Raw genomic sequence first — 19,980 nt, 5'->3', positions numbered from 1 at the left:
CAAAAAAATAATTTTTGTCAAAAAATGATTTAGGCAATTATTTTAGGAAGGTGACATAGTTTTGATGAATGCAAGGGCATTTTAAAAGTTTTAAATGAGTCACCAAGAAATCAAATATTCTTGTTTTTGTTTTTTTTAGGCTAATATCACAGTGTAAAAATGATAATAATATATTAACTATAATATATATTTAATTCATGAACCACTTAATCTTTACTCATAATAACTTCCCCTCCCTTTTATAGCGGCATCCTGTCTAATGACGTGTTTACTGGCGTGAGGGCGGGGCAACCTGTCACTCACATGAGATCCACCAATAGCAAACCCTTTCCAGAAGCCGGTTAACTCGAATATACGTCACAATAGGGAAGAAAAGTCGATCGCAAATTTTGTTTCATTCCGACTTTAATCACAAGACAGAAATGCCATCCAGGTGTTAACCAATCAGTGACATATTATAATTGACATAAAATAAAGAAAAAAATAATAATATAAATGATTAACGAAATGTTAGGAATCAACCAAAATTATATTGTTTTTTATTGGACTACTATTTTACATCTTATGTGCAAATGTATATTTACATCTGTCTTACAAACTGATACTTATTTACTAAATACCTCTTCTGATAGGCTATATACAGTGAGTAGCCTACTTTTTTTTTTTTTTTTTTTGATAGCCATGGCATCAAGGCAAAACCGTAAATTATGCTTGCAGTGGCATTATTGCAGTGGCTTTCTCCAGTTCAGCATCTAGAGGTTTTGTTCGCTACACATGTAATGCACACGTGAATATGTGAATCAGACTTCTTTGTTTGGGGTTTATATAAACAGACCTTTCAGAATCTGAAATATGTTTGAAACTGAAATTGAAATTTAATTGACAGTTAGTGCATATAAACATTTCAATGGTTATGAATGGGTGTCCTCAATAATTGTGGGATAAATTTTACAAGTACTAAAACTAAAGTTTAAAAGGACTATTTTTTAACATAATGTCTAGTGACACAAATATAAATAAATACGTTTTATAAATCTAGAAATGATTCCGGAGGGCAGTATTTGAAGACTAGGGTTTATATTTGCACTTGTGATTTCATAGGTGATTCTCTCTGAGCGTCCCGTCTGTGGTTGACCTACTGATTGCAGTCGTGCTGGCTCGATTGGTCGGAGCCTCGGATGCGAAGTGGAGCACACTCCTCAGAGAGCTAATGAGATTGGCCTTGAAACCGCGGCCGAGGCACACGTAGAGCAGCGGGTTCAGGCAGCTGTTCACGTAACCCAAACAGACCGCCAGCACATGGGCCAGACGCAGGTTGGCTTCAGTGTGTTCTGACTGTCCGTACATTACCAACCGCAGAACATCCACGATCTGTAGGGGAATCCAGCATAGGAAGAAGCTGAGCACCACCGCCAGGATGACACGCAGCGTCCGGGCCGACTTGTCGCTGCCTCTTTGTCTCCCGGAGCTCGTCATGTGGTAAACCTTCCAATGGCTGGCGCAGATGATCAGGAAAGGCAGCAGAAAAGACATAAAACTGCGTGTAAGGACTACGGCCCATGCGTGAGATAAGCTACTGTAGAAGCTATCGCACAATATTTTAGTCTCGCTCGCTTCATATGCCTCCATGAGTGCAAATTGAGGAGAACCTCCAAGGAGAGCGAGAACCCAGACGACGAAACAGACGCTACGGGCCTGCCTCGGATGCCTGTGGTTCTGGCACCACACCGGTTTGGTCACCAGAAGGAAACGGTCCAAGCTGATCACAACCAGGAGCAGAACGCTGCAGTACATCATCATGTAGAACAGACCGTTGAGTAATTTGCAAGCAAAATCGCCATAAGGCCAGTGTTGGTCCTGGGCGAGCGGGACCATGAGGAGCGGCAACGACAAGCAGCACAGCAGATCCGCGATGGCCAGATTTAAAAACCACTGCGCGTTCACAGAGTTCGGCATTCTGAACGCGGTCACCCACACCACCAGACCATTCCCAGGGACGCCCAGCAGGAACACCATGCTGTAGCAGACCAGAGCGAACCAGTGCCGGGGACCTATCTCGGACACTTCAGAGGGGAACAGTGGCACTTCAGAGGGGAACACAAAATCGGTGCAGTTTTCATTGTCTTCGCAAAGGAAACTTATGTTATCATATAAGGGAAAATTGACAAAATATTCCTCCATTTCAGCTGTGAAATGAGAAAGAGAGAATCAATCAATCAATCAATCAATCAATCAATCATTAATTTATAGAGCACATTTAAGACACAACCGAAGTTGACCAAAGTGCTTTACAAGGAATAAAACAAATATACATACATAAATACCAGACAAGCCAAAAAGCACTCAATAGAATAAAAGAAAAATCCAGGAAGACAAACCACAGAGTGTTAAAAGCCAAGGTGAATAAATTATTCTTGAGCTGAGATTTAAAAGTACAGATAGATGGAGCCTAACAGAAGGAGGAAGGCTCTTCCACAGTTATTGCAAAAGCAATAACTGAAATAACTGAAAATGTGCAAAGTAGGCAAAAATCCTCAAACAGAATCTAGTGGTTATTTGAGAGTCATATCATGCTATATTTAATCTATCTCATTTTCAAGAGACAAACATTGCAATATTACTTTGTTAGTATACTATTGTAAGGTCTTCTTTTGTCTACAAAAAAAAAAAAAAAAAGTTCAACACTTTGTTATTAGTACAGCTCTAATCATGTTCAAAAAAATCGATCAAAATGAATAAAAAAGTTACCTGTGAAGTCGTGCAGATCTGCGACAGCAAATGTGATTCAGGTTGTCGTTTGCGTCCCTTATAGCCAGGAAATGATTGCAAGCTGCTGTGAACCAAGCCTTTTCCTTAGCAGTGTTGTGTAAGCACTTTTTACATGATGTTTAAAGCCGTCGGTGGCTAAAAAGTTTAATAGAGGAATCATTTAGAGAGGGATGCTGTCAATCACGTCATATGAAATATGTTTGTTTTGGTTTTTTTCTTTCTTTCATTATTATTATTGTATTGTGATTGGACAGAATTGTTAGAGACAACTACAAAATTATTTTCAGTAGTGGCACTGATGTATTTTATTGCTTTATACTGGTAAATAACCATTTGAGGAAAAACATTGTATACATATTGCAAAGAGAAATGCTTCACAAAGTTGCTTTGGAGAACATTACACAAAGTAAAACTGTTGTGTTTTCAGTTTGGTATAAAACACTGTTTGAAGGTTTTCTTTTCTATTCAGAGGTGCACTTGATGGTTAAAATGTAGTTTGGACATTTAAGTCCCCTTTATTTAGCGCTTTATACAGTACAGACATGACTGAAATACACCAACACAAAAACTGACATGGGGAAAAGAAAAGGGGGGCAGATACGGTACAAAATAAATATTTAAACATTCTGTTACAACATTTTTCAACTTCTGCATAACATCCGCCACAGATGATATGAGTGTGTAACGTCACAAAAATGTTCCTTCCTCTTTCACAGCATTTTCCAGATCCACGTGATAAAGGGGAATGTCAAAATGCTGACTGGTTTAAACATACCGAAACTAATTTTGTACTAAAACTGTGGAGACACGTTCCTAAAGTAATGGGGAAAAGAACTGATAAGCAGTGAATTAACCTTAATGAGCTACAGTACTATTTCATTTACAATATATATTTGCATGATGACTACAGTCTTCACAAGTTGCCGTCGCTCTCTTTGCTATACTAAAAGTGTCAATTGAATCTTGTGTTAATGTGCGACCACAATCAGAGTCGCATGGTCCACTTAGTTCGTCTGTAAGCTGCTGCTCAGGAAAGCGTCCTACACTCATTTACATGAGACGTGGCAGCACAGGTCCAACATGTCGTGACCCGGAGAACAGGACGGGTCCATCAGTTCAGAGCTGAAGCACTCTCTGGAGGAAGAGTCGGGGTGTCGTCCCTAAAGTCATCCGTTTGAAGATCTGCAGGCAGACGGAGATTATAAAACATTATACAACAAATATAAACAAGCAAATTCTCTAATGTAAAATGAACTGAAAATGAGCATTGCACTAGTAATGTAGACATAATGAGTAATCCTCTGTGATTGTGCTGTTAACAAAACTCTTGGTGTTGCATCAAAACACCCATTTTCACGCTAGCTGCAAACGCTAGCGGCTGCGGTCTTTAGCGTAGGACCGGCTACACAGACATCTACGCTCATCATTGTTCCGGTTTGCTGGTATATGGGGGCTTTCATTTGCAGGGAAAGCTGTTTGCAATTTTGATTTATTTATTACAATTAATTATATTTCAATTATATTTTATTTATAACAGGCTACTTATATGTTTATTATATTATACTTACAACATTTATAATATAAATATAATATATTTTTTATATTTTGCTTATATTCAGTGTTGGGGATAGTTACTTTTAAAAGTAATGGTTATACTCCCCCAAAAAGTAACTAATTGCATTAGTTACTTTTTATAGAAAGTAATGTGTTGAGTTACTTTTGCATTACTTCTCACCTGGGCTGGGATTGCTTGCTTGCTTTTTAATAACAAATGATGTTTTAATTAACAAAGTTGGAGAGGAGCAAGTTCAGATAATTAACACGAGCGGAGAGCACTCAGCAGTCAACGATAAGAGGTGTGTATATACAGTATATATTCAGCAGTCTCACCTCAATTTGTTGACAGTTTAGCAGCATCACTCCACCACCCCTTTTCTCCACACTTCTAGTCCTAACCATTTACATATGGGGGGGGGGGGGGGGTTACTCAGCTCGGAGCCCTCCCCCCGGCCGTTTCACACCAAAAGTGAAATGAATAAAACTCAGGCTGAATGAAGTGCAAATTCACGCCTGTACAGTAGAGGGCGCAGCTCAAACAGACCTCTCAACTGTGCTAGATAGCAGAAGAACAGGACGCAGGAGAAGAAAGTTCAACACAAGTTCAGCACGTTTATATACTGTCTATGGTTCAGCAAGTTCTTACTTGCGCAATAAAAACAATGAAATGAAACACAAATGTGATGTTTATCTGAAGTCATTTTTGCTTATTGGTATGGATGAACTGGATCATCGAAGGTCAGCAGCAGCAAAGACATTGGTTGATAAAGTGAGATTAAATACATAAAGTACATTTGTATTGGCTTGTATTGTAATGTTTACACAGAAAACACAATGGCTCTGTACTTACTCCCGATTTCTCTCAATATGGGGACCGGAGAGGTGTCAGTCAATAAATGGGAAAACAAAGTAACTTGCGTTGAAAAAGTAGATTTCTTTTTTTTGCAATAATCCACAACGTAATGGGAAATTCCTATTGGGTTTTTGTCGTAGGAACCAGGGTGATGCTATCTTCCGGGTTGGCCTACAAATATAGCAGTAGTAGTATAGTAGTAAATATAGTAGTAGGCTACTTATTCTCAGCTCCATTTAACATGTTTTACCATGTTCAAACATTTTATGTTGGCCTAGTTCTTGTTCTGAATGGTTGTGAAAGCTGTTGTAAGTACCTAACAGAGAAGTGGTCTGCTGGGGGTTTTCAATGACAGAGCTCTCTTCTTCATCCTCCCCCCAGTCGGCGATGTTAGCAGGTGGGATGCACTGCTCCAAGAACAGATCTTCATCTTCATCGAAGTCCATGTCTTCCGGGGGCCAGCGCAGCTCCCCGCTCTCCACCTCACTGACATCTGTGGGCTCCACCACGATGGACGGCAGGCGCTCCTTCCCCTCGGGCACGCAGGTCAGAGTGCCTTCGGTGCTCAAAACTACTTCTACTGGATCTGGGAAGATCTGCAAAATAAAGGATAAAGACGGGATAATATAAGAAGGAGAAATCTTTCGTCTTGAATTGTGTTTGCACAACAGGGGTTCCTGTTTGAGGTTGCCTCAGGTTGGTCATGTGTGGCTCAAAGTGACTGATGAAAGTTCAACACCATTGTGAAATTTTGGTACGTGATTAACATTCACGCCACTCTTTGTGATAGGTTATTATTAAATGGGAACCACAAAATGAAGATAACAACATTATTGATGCAATCTGTGGCTTTTAAGCCCCCAAATGAGATTTTAAAGCTGATGTGAATAACTAGTGTTACCAAATGGAACTGCAAAACAGTTTCCAAACAGTTGTCCCCTTATTGTCGGCACAAACAGATAGTCCTGTCTCGAACTCATGTCATTGGCTGAGCCAATGTTGATAATGCTGGACCACTTAACCACGTAATTATTTACTAGTAAGAATTGTATTTCTAATAAGTGAAATTGGAATTTCAACTAGTAAGAAATCAATTCCTGATATCAACAACTGAATTTGAATGGCAGCCTATGGTGACATTTAACTAGTGAGATATCAAGAAATGTACTTTTTACCATTTGAAATGTAATTTGTATTTCTGCAAGTGATGAAGTCATTGTTGATATCAAGAATTATCATTGTTACTGGTGGAAATGTAATTCCTGATATCAAGAATTAGCATTTTTATTGCTGAAAATTTGATTTTTGATATAAAGAATTCATATCCTGGGAATGAATAAAAGTCAAAACGGCTCCTATTGGATTTTGATATGACGGTTGTTACAGGAGCCACACTGCATCTCAAAACGTCTGTTCAATTTAGTTAAATTTAAGCGCAATGGTCATTAATCGGCTGTTGGTGAACCTGTCGAACTAGCAATCAAAGACTACAGGTTTTGCCCGTGGATCAGAGGTTTTTTTTTAGGATTAGCTAAATTAATCTCAGACAGCCAATTCACTGCCAAAATCGTACAGTGTGCACCAGGCTTAAAAAATAATTGACCCATTGCATTTCTTAATCCATTTGCCACTGGACAGTTCACATGTGGAAGTGACCAATGAACTTTCGACTGAATTTTAAGACACACACCAGCATTAGAATACCTACATCATAGACTCAAGTAAAAAAAAACAGAAGAGCAAAAAAGAGATTGCAAAATCCTAGGCTGTGTCACCAAAGGTAAATATGTTGACTTTAGTATACAAACTTGTCGTCCAGCAGAGTTCGTGCACCCTTTGGTGGCTTTTTAATGTGATTTGTGGCCTAAAGTGTTGAACATGTATGACTTTAAATATTAAAAATGTATATATTATATTAAATATAATATGAAATACTTTAAATGTTGGCTGTAATAAAAAAGAAAACGAATATATACACTCAAACTTAAAGGAAAAGATAAAAGGATGACAGATGGGTTTGATACCTGAAAGGGCAGTCTGTCCCCTTTTCTCTGTAATGGAAACTCATCCATGGCCTGGGCTTCTGGGTACCCCATCCCTCTGTTACAGTGACATCCCGGAATATGGAAAAATAAAATAAATGTAAAAGTTTGGAATAGCAATGAAACAGTAACAGCTACTTCTCATTGCTCTTTAGTATACTGTACCCACTAGGACTGTAACTGTCTGAATGACTCTGCTTGTGCATTAATGATGGGCTAATGTAGAATAGCAGCTACAAAAGTATGCAAGTTTGGACTCTTTCTGTAGGTTATATCATTACACCAGTAGGTGGCGGCAACTGACTGTCTTTATAACTGATTGATTCAACGGATACTTTCAAAACACTGATTCATTCGAGAATCGAGAACGAAATTAAGTCCCTGAATTCAGAATAGTATACTAACAACATGCAATTCTTACAGTTGCTAGTACTATATGGTGTAAATAGTATGAGTAGTATGCTGTTTGAATTAAGCCACAGTCTTTATGAGTGAGAATGCATGATTTACTGAACTGATTCATTCAATAACGCAGATTCATTCAGGAACGAAACACCACCACTCTGTTTTGCTTGGAGATCCAGTGTTTAATTATGGCTTTGACTTCTTGGAATTATTGCAGTTGGCGGAGCAGAAATACACAAAGTAAATGGCAATATTGTGTCTAAAATGTAAAAACATCTTGTTTGTCAACTGTTGTATGAATATATGTTTGCTGCGGAACAACACCCTTGCTTGTGTTATATTTCAGCCCATTCTCATCCCAAGGCATCATATACTGACGCTTTTGACATTTCGTCTACATCGAACGCACATGGCACCCTTTAGCGTCAATATGAGACGCAGATAGATATGGGCCAGAAGCGCCTCCTAGCGGTCTAACACTAACCCTACCCCAGACCTAAACCTACCCATAACCGAACAAAGCTCTGTGCGTGTCATATTGACGCTAAAGGGTGCCATGTGCGTTCGATGTAGACGAAATGTCAAAAGCGTCAGTATTTGACGCCCTAGGATGAGAATGCGTTGGATATTTGCATGCAACAGAATTTCGATAGTCTTTTCTCCCTATTGTGACGTATATTCGAGTGAAACGGCTTCTTGAGCGATAAAAAAATAGAGGGCGGGACTTGATTTTGTCCATGGGGAATTGATTGGATGGTTGTGGTTTGCTATTGGTGGATCTCATGTGAGTGACAGGTTGCCCCGCCCTCATCATCAGAGAAGAGATGCTGCAAGAGGGAGGGGAGGATATTTTGATTAAAGATTACGAGGCACGTGAATTAAAAAATAATTCTAAGAAACAAGGCGGTCTGTTGGTGTGGCCTATGTAGGATTTGCTAATCGCAGTTGCTCCCAGGTGACCTGTGACTAATCGTTCCACTCTCAAACCCCTGCTGAACGACCCGGATTACAATGCTTATAACAGACAGCCAGCGACCGTTTATTTCAAATGGATTATGTTCTCATATAGTCATTTTTCATTAGCAGCAGATTGGATAAGAGCATTGCATTGTGGGTCATCACCACTGCAGATATGAAAACTACTTACAGAACACTTATACTTTTTTTATAGTTTGTAAACCAACTCAGAACAGTGATATTGCTGCTAATCATGTTGATGGTGAGTGGCATACAGTTATAATCTTGGAAATAAATACCGTTATTTTACCTTTTAAATTCAGTTTTGTGTAAAAAATGTCTTGCTGCATTTCAAACAAATAAAGAAAAGATCACGGCTGTTATTAATTCTGGTTCGTTTGTCACACTAGAAATGGAATGTCAAGTTGAGAGCATTGCATTGTGGAACATATATTCTGTGAAGTGAGTATTTAATCACAATCAAAAATGAATGGCATGCTCAAATATTTTTTTTCAATACACTCTGATGTGCAGAATAGGCAAAACTGGCAAATGCTTTTATCTAAAAAGTCTTCCACTGCATTAAAAAAAAAACAATGCTCTTTGCAGCCAGATGTTGAGGTTATGGGACTAACTAGACCATGCTGAAACCTTGGGTCATCTGGGTATTCAGTGCATACAGAGAATTTCTAACCTATGTTATGCATAAATACATAGTATGCTATTCTAAACAGCCAAATGTTAGTAGGAAGGAAGTGATAAATGAGACTTTTTCAGTGACTATTGGAATGTTATCTGTAGTTTATTTTGCAATGCAGTGGTGAACTTCTCTAAAACGTTATGCAAGTAAATGTGTAGGTGTTTCTTCAACTTTGGTGGACTCTGTTGTAACCTCTATGGGGTTGATTTTTATGAAAACATTTGATCATGTCTTTTAAAGATTTTCCATGCCTTCATCATTTATTGTTGCTATTTTAAAGGGCCTTTTATGTAAAGACGTTAATGTTTTACCCCTGTCCCTGATCCAGACATTTAATGATAGACTATAAAAATCATATAATCACTACATGCTCATCAGTGTGAACCATACCAAATTTGGCAATCCTGGTTGTGGAGGGTCAGAATCCTGCAGAGTTTAACTCTAACCAGCTCCAACACACTTTCTAGCAGAAACGGTGCTATTATTTGGAGATAGCAGGGATCATGTGCGCCTAGTTAACCAATCACATTAAAGGCTTGATGTAGGCCTAATTGAATTTCACGAGTTGTGCGGGAGTCAATCACTAGGGCTGTGTCCCAATTCAGAGGCTGCATCCTTCGAAGGCCGCGAAAGGTCGGACTGAGCATTGTTAACAAAACAGGGTTCATAGACTGTCTAAATATGTTAACCATGGTCCATTTCTGTATATAATAAAGAGTATAAACTATATATTAATCGCATCTATAAGTCAACATTTGAATCACTTTCACACTTGGCATGTTTGGTTGGATTAAAACGAACCCTGCTGCGAATGTTAGTGCGGTTCAAAGGACAGAATGCTCACGCATATAGTTTTTTGCTAATCATAGTCCCGATGTTGCCCATCACAGTTCAGTACAGGTGTCAGAAAAGCGTCTCCTCGCAGCAGATCTTCGTTTGTGTGTGACGGAGGGATTCCTGCTGCAAAATACCTGTCAAAATACCATAATATCTACGCACATACAACAAGCGCGTTTATCCCAGCACACAGCATTGTTTTGGATGTTCTGTAAGTTTTGTCTCAAAATAGGCAATAGGCCTACGTCATAAAAGCCGACTAATCCGGTTGTGAACGTATCCCAATGCCTTTAGGTTCAGTGTCTTTTGGCCCAGACCAAACAAACCAAGCGAACCGAACTACAAGTGTGAACACACCCTTACATTCGTGTCATTATATATTTGAGTAAGCTGAAACCCAATACTTGCATTTAAAAGTCTAATTCGGCATTTTCTCTCTCAAAAACAAAAAATCCTGTCATCCCTGAATTCTGGGGTAGGCAAGGCCACGAAGGATCCACCTGTTGTGTGCTTCATTTCACAGGAAATATTTGTTTTGAGAAAACATTATTTAAAAATTACAGCTTACACAAGTGACATTTCCACCACAGAAGAGTTTCACAAACTCTTGATTTGACCTCCATTCGAAAGTAGGCCTACGTGTCAATTGTTCTTAAGGAAAACAATCTCTCAACTAATGCTATAAACTATAAAAGGAACTCTGTCAGTTGGGACATAATATTAAAGGTGAAAAATTAACAAAGGAGTCCAAATTATTAAACTCAGTTGCTATTTATTTTAAGGCTAATGAACACTCAAATAAAAACTTTTAACATAAATTGCACGCTTTATTTCAATTTTTTAATTGCCCATCATAATTGTGTCATACTCAAATTCGTTGTTGAAATATAAACATTTAAGTGGTGGCTGTCATTAAAACGTTTTCATGACGGATTTATTCAAATTAACATGTTAGTGATGCTTTCATTATAAATATATAGGCTAATTAAAATGTAATATAGTGCATATATTTAGCAAAATCCTTTCTTTTTTTCTAGTTGAATTGACGAGTTTTTCCTGAGGTAACGTTACGTTTTGACATGAGCTGATTTATTGACGTCTTTCCGCGGCTCGATGAGACACGATACATTTCAGTAAGTTGTACTTTTTTCTATCAACATAGGCCTACCTTCTAACATTCATTCATGTTTACTTCGTGATTTAACTAGCGAAGCGGAAGTGATGATCGGTTCACGTGCCCTTTGACCTGAAGCGACAGCGATCTGTCAAAACGGTATTTATTACTGATATAATATATCAAATATATAATATATATAATTATATACTGATATAATTGACAAAATTTTGAAAGCTGAATCTTTGTTTCATATAAAAAAATTATAAAGTACCAAGCTTATTGCGATTATTGGATGGGAGGCCCGCTACAAACAATGTTCAGTGAATTTTTGTTTAGTTTTTAGTTCAGTGAGTGTTTTATTCATTTGGAAGTAAAAGAATGATTCTGGGTTTAAATCACTTTTTGTATTCATATTCTGTTCATCACTGCTTTCACTGAAGGCTGAGACTTAGTTTCATATTAAAAAAAGGAACGAAGTGCAAAATTTACCACGAAAGCTTAGCATAAAGATCTTGAGATTTAAAAATCGATATTGGTTTATCAAAATTAAGATAGATAGATAGATAGATAGATAGATAGATAGATAGATAGATAGATAGATAGATAGATAGATAGATATTTTATTAATCCTTCACATAAATGAGATTTGTGTGTCTTTAAAGGATAGGTTATTTTTAAATTATTTTTATCCTTCATGCTCCAAATCTGTTTATTTTCTCCCAGAGGGGCTTGACAGGGATTAAGGAAGCCTGAAGACCTGTATCATAAATGTGTGTGTGTGTGTGTGTGTGTGTGTGTGTGTGTGTGTGTGTGTGTGTGTGTGTCAGTTTAAGCCATCAGATACTGGAAAGTGTAGTAAAATGCAGGTCATCTCTCTCTGAAAAGCAACAACCTGTTTACAGTTCATACTTCTCTCAATCAAAATAATAGAGTATCAGAATTTAAAGTCACCTGATGTTCTTAACTTTACTTAACATTTTCATCTTTCTTTCTAGGCCAGAAGTAGATCACATGACATAGGGATAATGTAGCTAAAAGGGATTCATTCTGTTATAATGACAAGCTGACTGAACATTATCCTGACATTGCTTTTTTTATATTCTGTCTTCTTTCAGTCAGCAAAAGAGGAACTTCATCACTGCTTTCAGTGTTTGTGAAACAACCGTTGTTTTTTTTCACACAAACCTTTGGAGGTCACTTATCTGCTAATGTCTGTGTGACGACAGCTGGCTAGCAGTTAGCGATGTAATCCTGCCTGCTCCTGCTGTCTGTGGTAAGTCATTAACAAGCTAACGGAACAGATTTCTCTCCGGCACGAGGCAGCAGCTGCGCATGCTCTCGACAGGTTAGCTCACAGATTCAGGACACACGTCTCTTATTCAGCAGCTGGATTTGACCACACCTTTACGCCCATAACATACACGATCACTCATCATTTTGTGGCCATTTGGAGCAACTAGCACATAGAGTCTTACAACTATAACCGATAATATGGTAGACACAGGTTGATTAAACTGAGAAATAGCACTACAATCATACTGTCACCCCAAAATGATCATAAGTTTCTGTAGTTCACTTTGATATTCAGGGAATACAAAAGCACTATAAGCACTTTGAAGTTGTTTTGTGTAATAAAAGTGGAAAAAATTTGGTAAAATGTGATCATGTAGGAACCAGGAATGTTTTCCAAACCCACCTATCAGCAGCTTCACTGAAAACCATGATTTTTCATGTTTATAATATTTTAATATCTTCATGCCTTATAGTCGTATTTAGCAGATTAGAGCTGAGTGATAATATAGTTTACATTTTCTGATGATACAAGCAATCAACAGTTGCTATATATAGTATATATTGCTTTATGTGAGTATACCGAATAAAGTCGGACATACCTATAAACTATAATCAACTTTATATAAAGAGCTGTGCGATAATATAGAAACTTTTTGAGATGAAATAAAAAATTAGGCAGTAGAGATTTGCTATATAGTATTTATTGGTTTATGTAAGTGTACTGTATATGCAAATAAAGTTGGATTTAATTTAATCCAACTTTATATAGAGCTGTGCCATAATACAGTTTGCAATGATATAAACAATAACACCAATATTTCCTGTATAGAATGCAGGTAAACTAGGATGTACTATAAGCTTTTAATATATCGCGGAGATATCACAATTTATATATTGTATTGTATGTATTTATTTATTTTTTACAGTTGTTTACGTTAAATTTTTACTATAAAAATGTATACGTGGTTGTATTTTCATTTTAATTACAAATTAAATGTGGCTTTTTTCCCTTGAAAATTGCAGTGAAAAGCTAAATCATTGTCTGTTTACAAACATGCCATTAAGCTATAAATCCAGCATATCTAAGGCCTAAAAGGCATTAACATCATAAATGTTTGTCCCCTATTACATATTTCCAGCACAAGCCATCTGTTCAGTCTTGCACAAACACACACACAGAATATGTATGGTGTCCTACCCGTCTGTGGGAAGGCAGTCGTCCTCTTGGGCGCTGCAGAGCTCCACGCTGCCCAGGCCTGGGATGATAATAGGGGGCAGAGAGGGGCAGGTCCCACAGCACTGCCCCTCCACAGGCCCCATCGGGGGGCACCGTCCTTCCAGCGCGAAGCCTGAGAGCGCACTGCACAATGAAGGCCTGCAACCCTAGGCTTAATGGCAGACACAATAGGAAAAACACTGCAAGCTGATACTCCAATCGAGCACTGAAATGTCACAGCACATCAAGCAGTCATGTCCCTCTATGATTGCCTTACTGTCTTTATCCTAAACTCCTCTCCTGTCCTCTCTCTCTCTCTCTCTCTCTCCTCCTGAGCAGAGGAGAAAGGCTTTATAGAAGAGCTGGATTAGTGTCTGTGTCGATTAGTATGGCGGGGCCGGTGACGTAAGGGCATGATCCGGCCTTGTACACGCTCCAGGTGTGCACTCACTAGCTAGTGTGCATCTTATGTCGGCCTATAACTTCAGAATTGGCTTTTTTAAACATGCATTTCACTTCATTGCGATTTTATCAGATGAAAATATCCATCTCACCAGATCTGGACTGTTCTGGGTATTAAGTTGCATTTAGGTTGCGAGGGGTTAGATATATATAGCTTGAGATCAGGCATTTGTCCCTACACTTACACTGATTAGATGAGTGCCAGTGCGCACTAATCCGAAACAAACACTTCTTAACTGGCCTGGTAGCATTTAAGACCCCCAGACTAAACCTGGTTCCCGAACCAAACAGATATTAGACTAAAGAGATGTATTAGCAGTAACCTTGCTTTTGATCAGAAATGCTGTGCCACTTCATTTACGATAGCTTTTTTCAGCAGATATTCAGCACAAAACAAAAATAGCAGCAGAACTAAACCGGAATAGTTTCGACATAAACAGGCGTGACATAGTTTCGAGAGTGCTGAGGTTCGTCATTGCAGATTCAGAAATACTTGCGTTTTTCCGGGATTACTAATTATTACCATGAATCACTAGCATGAATTATGATAATGCTTAATTTTTCTGGAGCTTTTTCTCTAGTTGAATTATAAATGGTACTGTATGTGCTGGTTTTGTTGCTGTATTTCTTGAACCAGTGTTCAAACAGTTGGGGTTGGCAAGATATTTTTCTAAATGCTTTTGAAAGTGTCTCTTATGCTTTAGGGCTGCGTTTATATCATCAAAAATACAGGAAAAGCACTAATATTATGAAATATTATTACAATTTCAAATAACTGTTTTCCATTTGAATATATTTTAAAAATGTAGGCTAATTTAGTCCTATGATGTAAAGCTGAATTTTCAGCATCATTACTCCAGTCTTGTCACATGACCCTTCAGAAATCATTCTGATAAGCTGATTTGCTGCTCAAAAAAACATTATTATCAACATTATCAATTATTATCATTTGAAAACAGTTTTGCTGCTTCACATTTGTGTGGAAACCGTGATGCATTGTTTTTCAGGATTCTTTAGGAATAGAAAGTTCAAAGGAACAGCATTTATTTTAAATTGAAATCCGTGCTGAATAAAAGTATTCATTTCTATCAAAATAATATTAAAAAATATATATTTGTTTCAGTTTGCCAAATAAAACGTAATTTTTAAAAACCAAACAGGCAAGCAAAATTATGCAGAAAAAAAGCACTTTTGTCAAATTTCTGTTCTCATATTTGTTTATGCACTATTGCTGGATTGGATGCATGATCTACTATACTTTCATTTAATGAGATTGAGTGTCACTGGACCATGATGAGGTAGGTTAGATCGCCCCCTGGTGAAAACAGTTCACTTGTCAAGTCTGTCCACACACAAGTAAAACTCATTTTTTATAAGTCATTTATGATATGATCATGATAATATCATGATAGGCATGTGGAAACGCATTTAACGAAATTACACAAATGCATTCGCATGCACAGTATCGCCAAATAATGTGAGTGACTCACAGGTTTTGGAAAAACACTTGAAATATTTTTATACTGTTGAAAGAGGTTGTGTGTTTGGATGTGGGTGCGTGCTATGTTCTGCCATTTATAATTGGCATTTCAGCCGTTATTTGGAAAATGTTTTGAGTGGACACAGAAACTGGATGATTAGTGATGTCAAATTACCTCATCTTTCTGATGTTAAGAAAATATTCTGCACAAGAACCAGCTGATTGCTGCATCTGAAGGCCATCCGTCTTTCCATCGGTCACAATCTCTCCCAAAATAGCCTTCAGCCTGTTGCAGAAGCACGTAAATCACTCTCTCTTGGCTCATGTGTGTCATTTCTCTATTCAGTTGGAAGGAGTGGATGATGTACTTTTATTATGCTCTCTGAATGGGAACAAATCATGGTGACCTGCTATCTGTGACCAGGAGGAGGCGCCGTTGTCTGTATGTTTCTCCTGCATAATCAGCACAGAAGTTAAAATACATGCCTTTAAAGGACTAGTTCACTCCAGAATTTAAATTTCCTGATAATTTACTCACCCCCATGTCATCCAAGATGTTCATGTCTTCCTTTCTTCAGTCGGAAAGAAGAAAGGCATGTTTTTGAGGAAAACATTACAGGATTTTTCTCCATATAGTGGACTTCAACGGGGACCAATGGGTTGCACCGTTTCCACCTGATGCACAATACAGTGAGGGGAAAAAATCCCACACATTCCCAATGAAAAAGCTACCAAAGCCATGTATCTTGAGGTTGGGCTCTTTTGACACCCAGAAAACACTAGTATCGCAATAGCAGTGCACTGGAAGGGTCTTATCTAGTGGAACGATCAGTCATTTTCTAAAAAAAAACAAAAAAAAAAACATTTATTTATTTTTTAACTACAAATGTTCGTCTTGCACTATAGCTCTGCGATGCACGTCCACGACTTAACGCAGGACGTAATCACGTTGGAAAGGTCAATGTGACAGGAAAAGGTAGGACGAAAAACTCCATCTCATTTCCTCCTCCAACTTCAAAATTGTCCGACATCATTGTTTTATCTTTTTTGGGGGCATTTGACTTTAGTCTTTGCACGTTCGCTTTGTAAAACACTGGGTCGGTACTTCCGCCTACATCACGTGTGACCTTTCCAACGTGATTATGTAATGCGTAGCGCATCGCAGAGCTAGTGCCAGACAAGGGGGTCATCCATCAGCCGGAAACCGAAGCTTCCCCGGGGGCCGCCATTGATTAGCAGACCATCACCTGCTGTTAGCATTCCATTGACTCCCATTCATTTTGGCGTCACTTTGACAGCGAATAACTTTACATCTGAGGCGTTTAAAGACTCCATTTGTCCATTATTTATTTCTGAAGAAACATGAAAATTTATAAAAGGCTCCATTACCTTGTATCTTACATTATGGCCCCGTAGAAGCATTTTTTGTAAAAATAGGCTAACGATTGCGTCATAACCACGCGACTCTCTGTCGCACAGTAGAGAGATTACCGTATGGACAGGAGGAGAAGCTCGCGGGCAATCGGGGGGACATGGAGGCAAAATGACAAAATAATTAATCAGAATGCTTAGCAAAAGTTTCTCCTGCTTCTAGCTCATGGACAGCTCCTACTCACACTCTCCGTCTCTGCAAGTTTCAGAAGGGAATGATTCAGATTTCTCTCGGCACAGCTACTAGAAGACAGACGGGTTGCTCACGTCACATCTACATCGTCAAGCTCAGTTTGAGTCTGCGCAGTTCGCTCAGCCAGTGAGTGCTTCTAATTGACTTCACTTTTCTCCGTTGAAAGTCTATGGGGTCGCTGTGTCCATTTCTTTTACTGTCTATGGTGCAAGACGAGCATTTGTGGTTAAAAAGTATATAAATTTTTCTTTTTGTGAAAATGACCGATCGTTTGGCTAAACAAGACCCTTATTCCTCGGTTGGGATCGTGTAGAGCCTTTGAAGCTGCACTGAAACTGCAATTTGGACCTTCAACCCATTGGTTCTCGTTGAATTCCACTATATGGAGAAAAATCCTGTAATGTTTTCCTCAAAAACCTTAATTTCTTTTCGACTGAAGAAAGAAAGACAAGAACATCTTGGATGACGTGGGGCTGAGTAAATTATCCAGAAATTTGAATTCTGAAGTGAACAACTCCTCTAAAAGGTTAGTTCAGCCAATAAAGAAAATTCCGTCATTATTTACTCACCCTCATGTCAATCCAATTGGTCAGTAACATTCTTCAAAATATCTTGAAGAATGTTATTGACCAATTTTGGTAACCATTGAAAAAAACAACAACACTGAGACATTTCTCAAAATATCTCTCAATACACTGTAAATGATTTCTGTTGTTTTCACAGCATTATACTGTTTTTCTCAACAGTTTATTGCTGTATAACCTATGTACAGTATGTTACTGTAGATTTAGTTGCTTTCACAGTATTATTTTGTATTTTCAACAGTTATGTACTGTGCACTCAGTTGACAGTATGTTACTGTAGATTTTCAATGCATTCTGGGAAATTATTAGTTACTGTAAATCTAAATACAGCAGTGCAAATTGACCGCGAAAAACACCACACACAATTTCACAGGACTACTAACATTATCCTTACAAAAAACATTTCCAGGACTGGGTCCTACAGTCTAACAGTCTTAATTTCTGTCAGTGGGGGTGCAGGAGAGCGCGTTTACTTTGAAAGAGTTTTTCTGTTGTGACTCAGTGCATCGTCACGTCTTTTCTGCCGACCTGGAACTTCGTCATATGGTGAGTAATAAATCTTAATATGTGTATGTGTTCGAACTTCTAGCTAATAACTTTAAAGTTTTTTAGAGAATAGCTGACCACGATTTCGATGTTTAATTTATTCTCAACATTTTACTATAAGCTGTCTACAGTATGATAGGCTACTCTATGTTTCAATGTAGTTTGGGACATGTTAACCTACTGTAAATTTAAATAGAGTAGTACGAAATGACCGCGAAAAATAACCACAAGCTGCCATTTTATGAAGAAATCTTTAGTTCCCTGAGTAGCCTAACTTTGAGAGCGCAGGCCTTTGCATCGCGTCGCTGTGTCTGTCGGCGAAGTTTTCGCCATAAATATCTGGTTAGTGATGAATCTTTATTATTATTATGTTATGCAAACTAAATAGTAGCAGGTTAACGTTTAGTTTAGAAGAAGAACTGCCCGCGGCTTATGTTCTACGCCTCGTTTAAGTCAGAAGCGTATTTCCTTCTTGTTGATAGCTAGCCTACTTGATTAATAAATGTGATTTTATTAACATAAATTGCATATGTAGCCTCTTATAAGGTCAGAATGATCTAATAATTTTGTTATTTACCATTTTAAGTCGGTGGAAGTGCCCGCGCGTTCATTATTTTATATCATACGGTTTATATCAAATCGATCAATATATCCTGAAATCGGATACCCAAGGTTAGGATTCGGATTCTTGTTATAAAATTAAATTTTCGATTCCTCTTATTGATTTATTCGCGCTTATTTTCGTCTAAATCAGAATTTTCTTTTACACGCCTGTGAGGACCTGACCTGGCGATCTGCCAGGACCTTGTGCAGTTACCTCAGTCTATGTTCATTCATACACTTTTGTTACAAATTGATTTCTATTAGTAACACTAACACCAATGGGTTTTTATTTTGCACAAGTGATGGTTTAGAGCTTATCCCCTATTGTGATGTGACTTATTACAGATTATGCTATATTGTGATCACTCTTGATTCGGTAAAATATTTTTTATTTTTTTGTAGGTTTCTTGTCAGGATAAATCCTGAAAATTCGAAATGCACATCACAGTTCCAGGTGAGCAGAAAGAGTGGGAAGGTTGTTCGGAGGAAGACCATGGCTTTGAATCCACACGTTGCATCTTACATCAGGGACTTTGCAGAATATGATTGGCACAATCATTAAGGTAAGAGTAATATTAGGGATGTGCAGTGGAGTCCATATCTGTAGAAATTATTTGTGTCTGAATCTGTATTTAGAAAAAATCCAAAAAGGGTGGAAATGACTTAAACCATACATTTTTCAATTGATAGTCTGTTTTAAAATGTAATTATGTTCCCTTTACAGTTTCTATTTAACAAATATGCCTTGTATAAGTCAAAGAATTCATATTTTTATATTATAATTGTAACATCTCTTTAAATAAGTTTTAATTAAAATATGAAATGGTAAAAATAGGGTTGAGTGATATGGTAAAAAATCATCTTGATAAAATGTTTCATATCAGTCAGTGTTGATAATTATCACAATCAATGTCAAATATTTATTTCTTTTAAGT

General features: G+C 37.8%; 2 protein-coding genes across 7 annotated transcripts in view; both read right to left on the bottom strand.

The window, feature by feature from the left end:
• Positions 1-1,095: 1,095 nt before the first annotated feature.
• c5ar1 (complement C5a receptor 1) lies at positions 1,096-2,181 on the bottom strand (the record flags this gene model as incomplete). Its single annotated transcript, XM_079874443.1, has 1 exon — positions 1,096-2,181. One exon carries the CDS (start codon positions 2,179-2,181, stop codon positions 1,096-1,098), a length of 1,086 nt encoding a protein of 361 aa, XP_079730569.1.
• Positions 2,182-2,866: 685 nt separating this feature from the next.
• The window catches only part of lbhl (LBH regulator of WNT signaling pathway, like), a 489,980-nt gene continuing 472,866 nt past the window's right edge, over positions 2,867-19,980 (bottom strand). The window contains exons 1-5 of one of the 6 annotated variants that reach the window (XM_079874449.1): positions 15,864-15,928; positions 13,729-13,879; positions 7,204-7,279; positions 5,496-5,775; positions 2,867-3,951 (exon numbers count right to left, since the gene is read on the bottom strand). In XM_079874449.1, coding sequence (XP_079730575.1) covers positions 3,881-3,951; positions 5,496-5,775; positions 7,204-7,279; positions 13,729-13,850 — 549 coding nt within the window. In that variant the 5' untranslated portion in view covers positions 13,851-13,879; positions 15,864-15,928 and the 3' untranslated portion in view covers positions 2,867-3,880. Of the gene's footprint in view, positions 3,952-5,176; positions 5,776-7,203; positions 7,280-11,288; positions 11,342-13,728; positions 14,084-15,863; positions 15,929-19,980 lie in introns of those variants that run through there. The other 5 variants (XM_079874450.1, XM_079874448.1, XM_079874451.1 and 2 more) reach the window with 5 other exon arrangements.

This window comes from Squalius cephalus (genome assembly GCF_949319135.1).
Source record: "Squalius cephalus genome assembly, chromosome: 6".
Classification (NCBI taxonomy): Eukaryota; Metazoa; Chordata; class Actinopteri; order Cypriniformes; family Leuciscidae; genus Squalius; species Squalius cephalus.
This window is presented reverse-complemented; position numbering and strand designations above follow the sequence as displayed.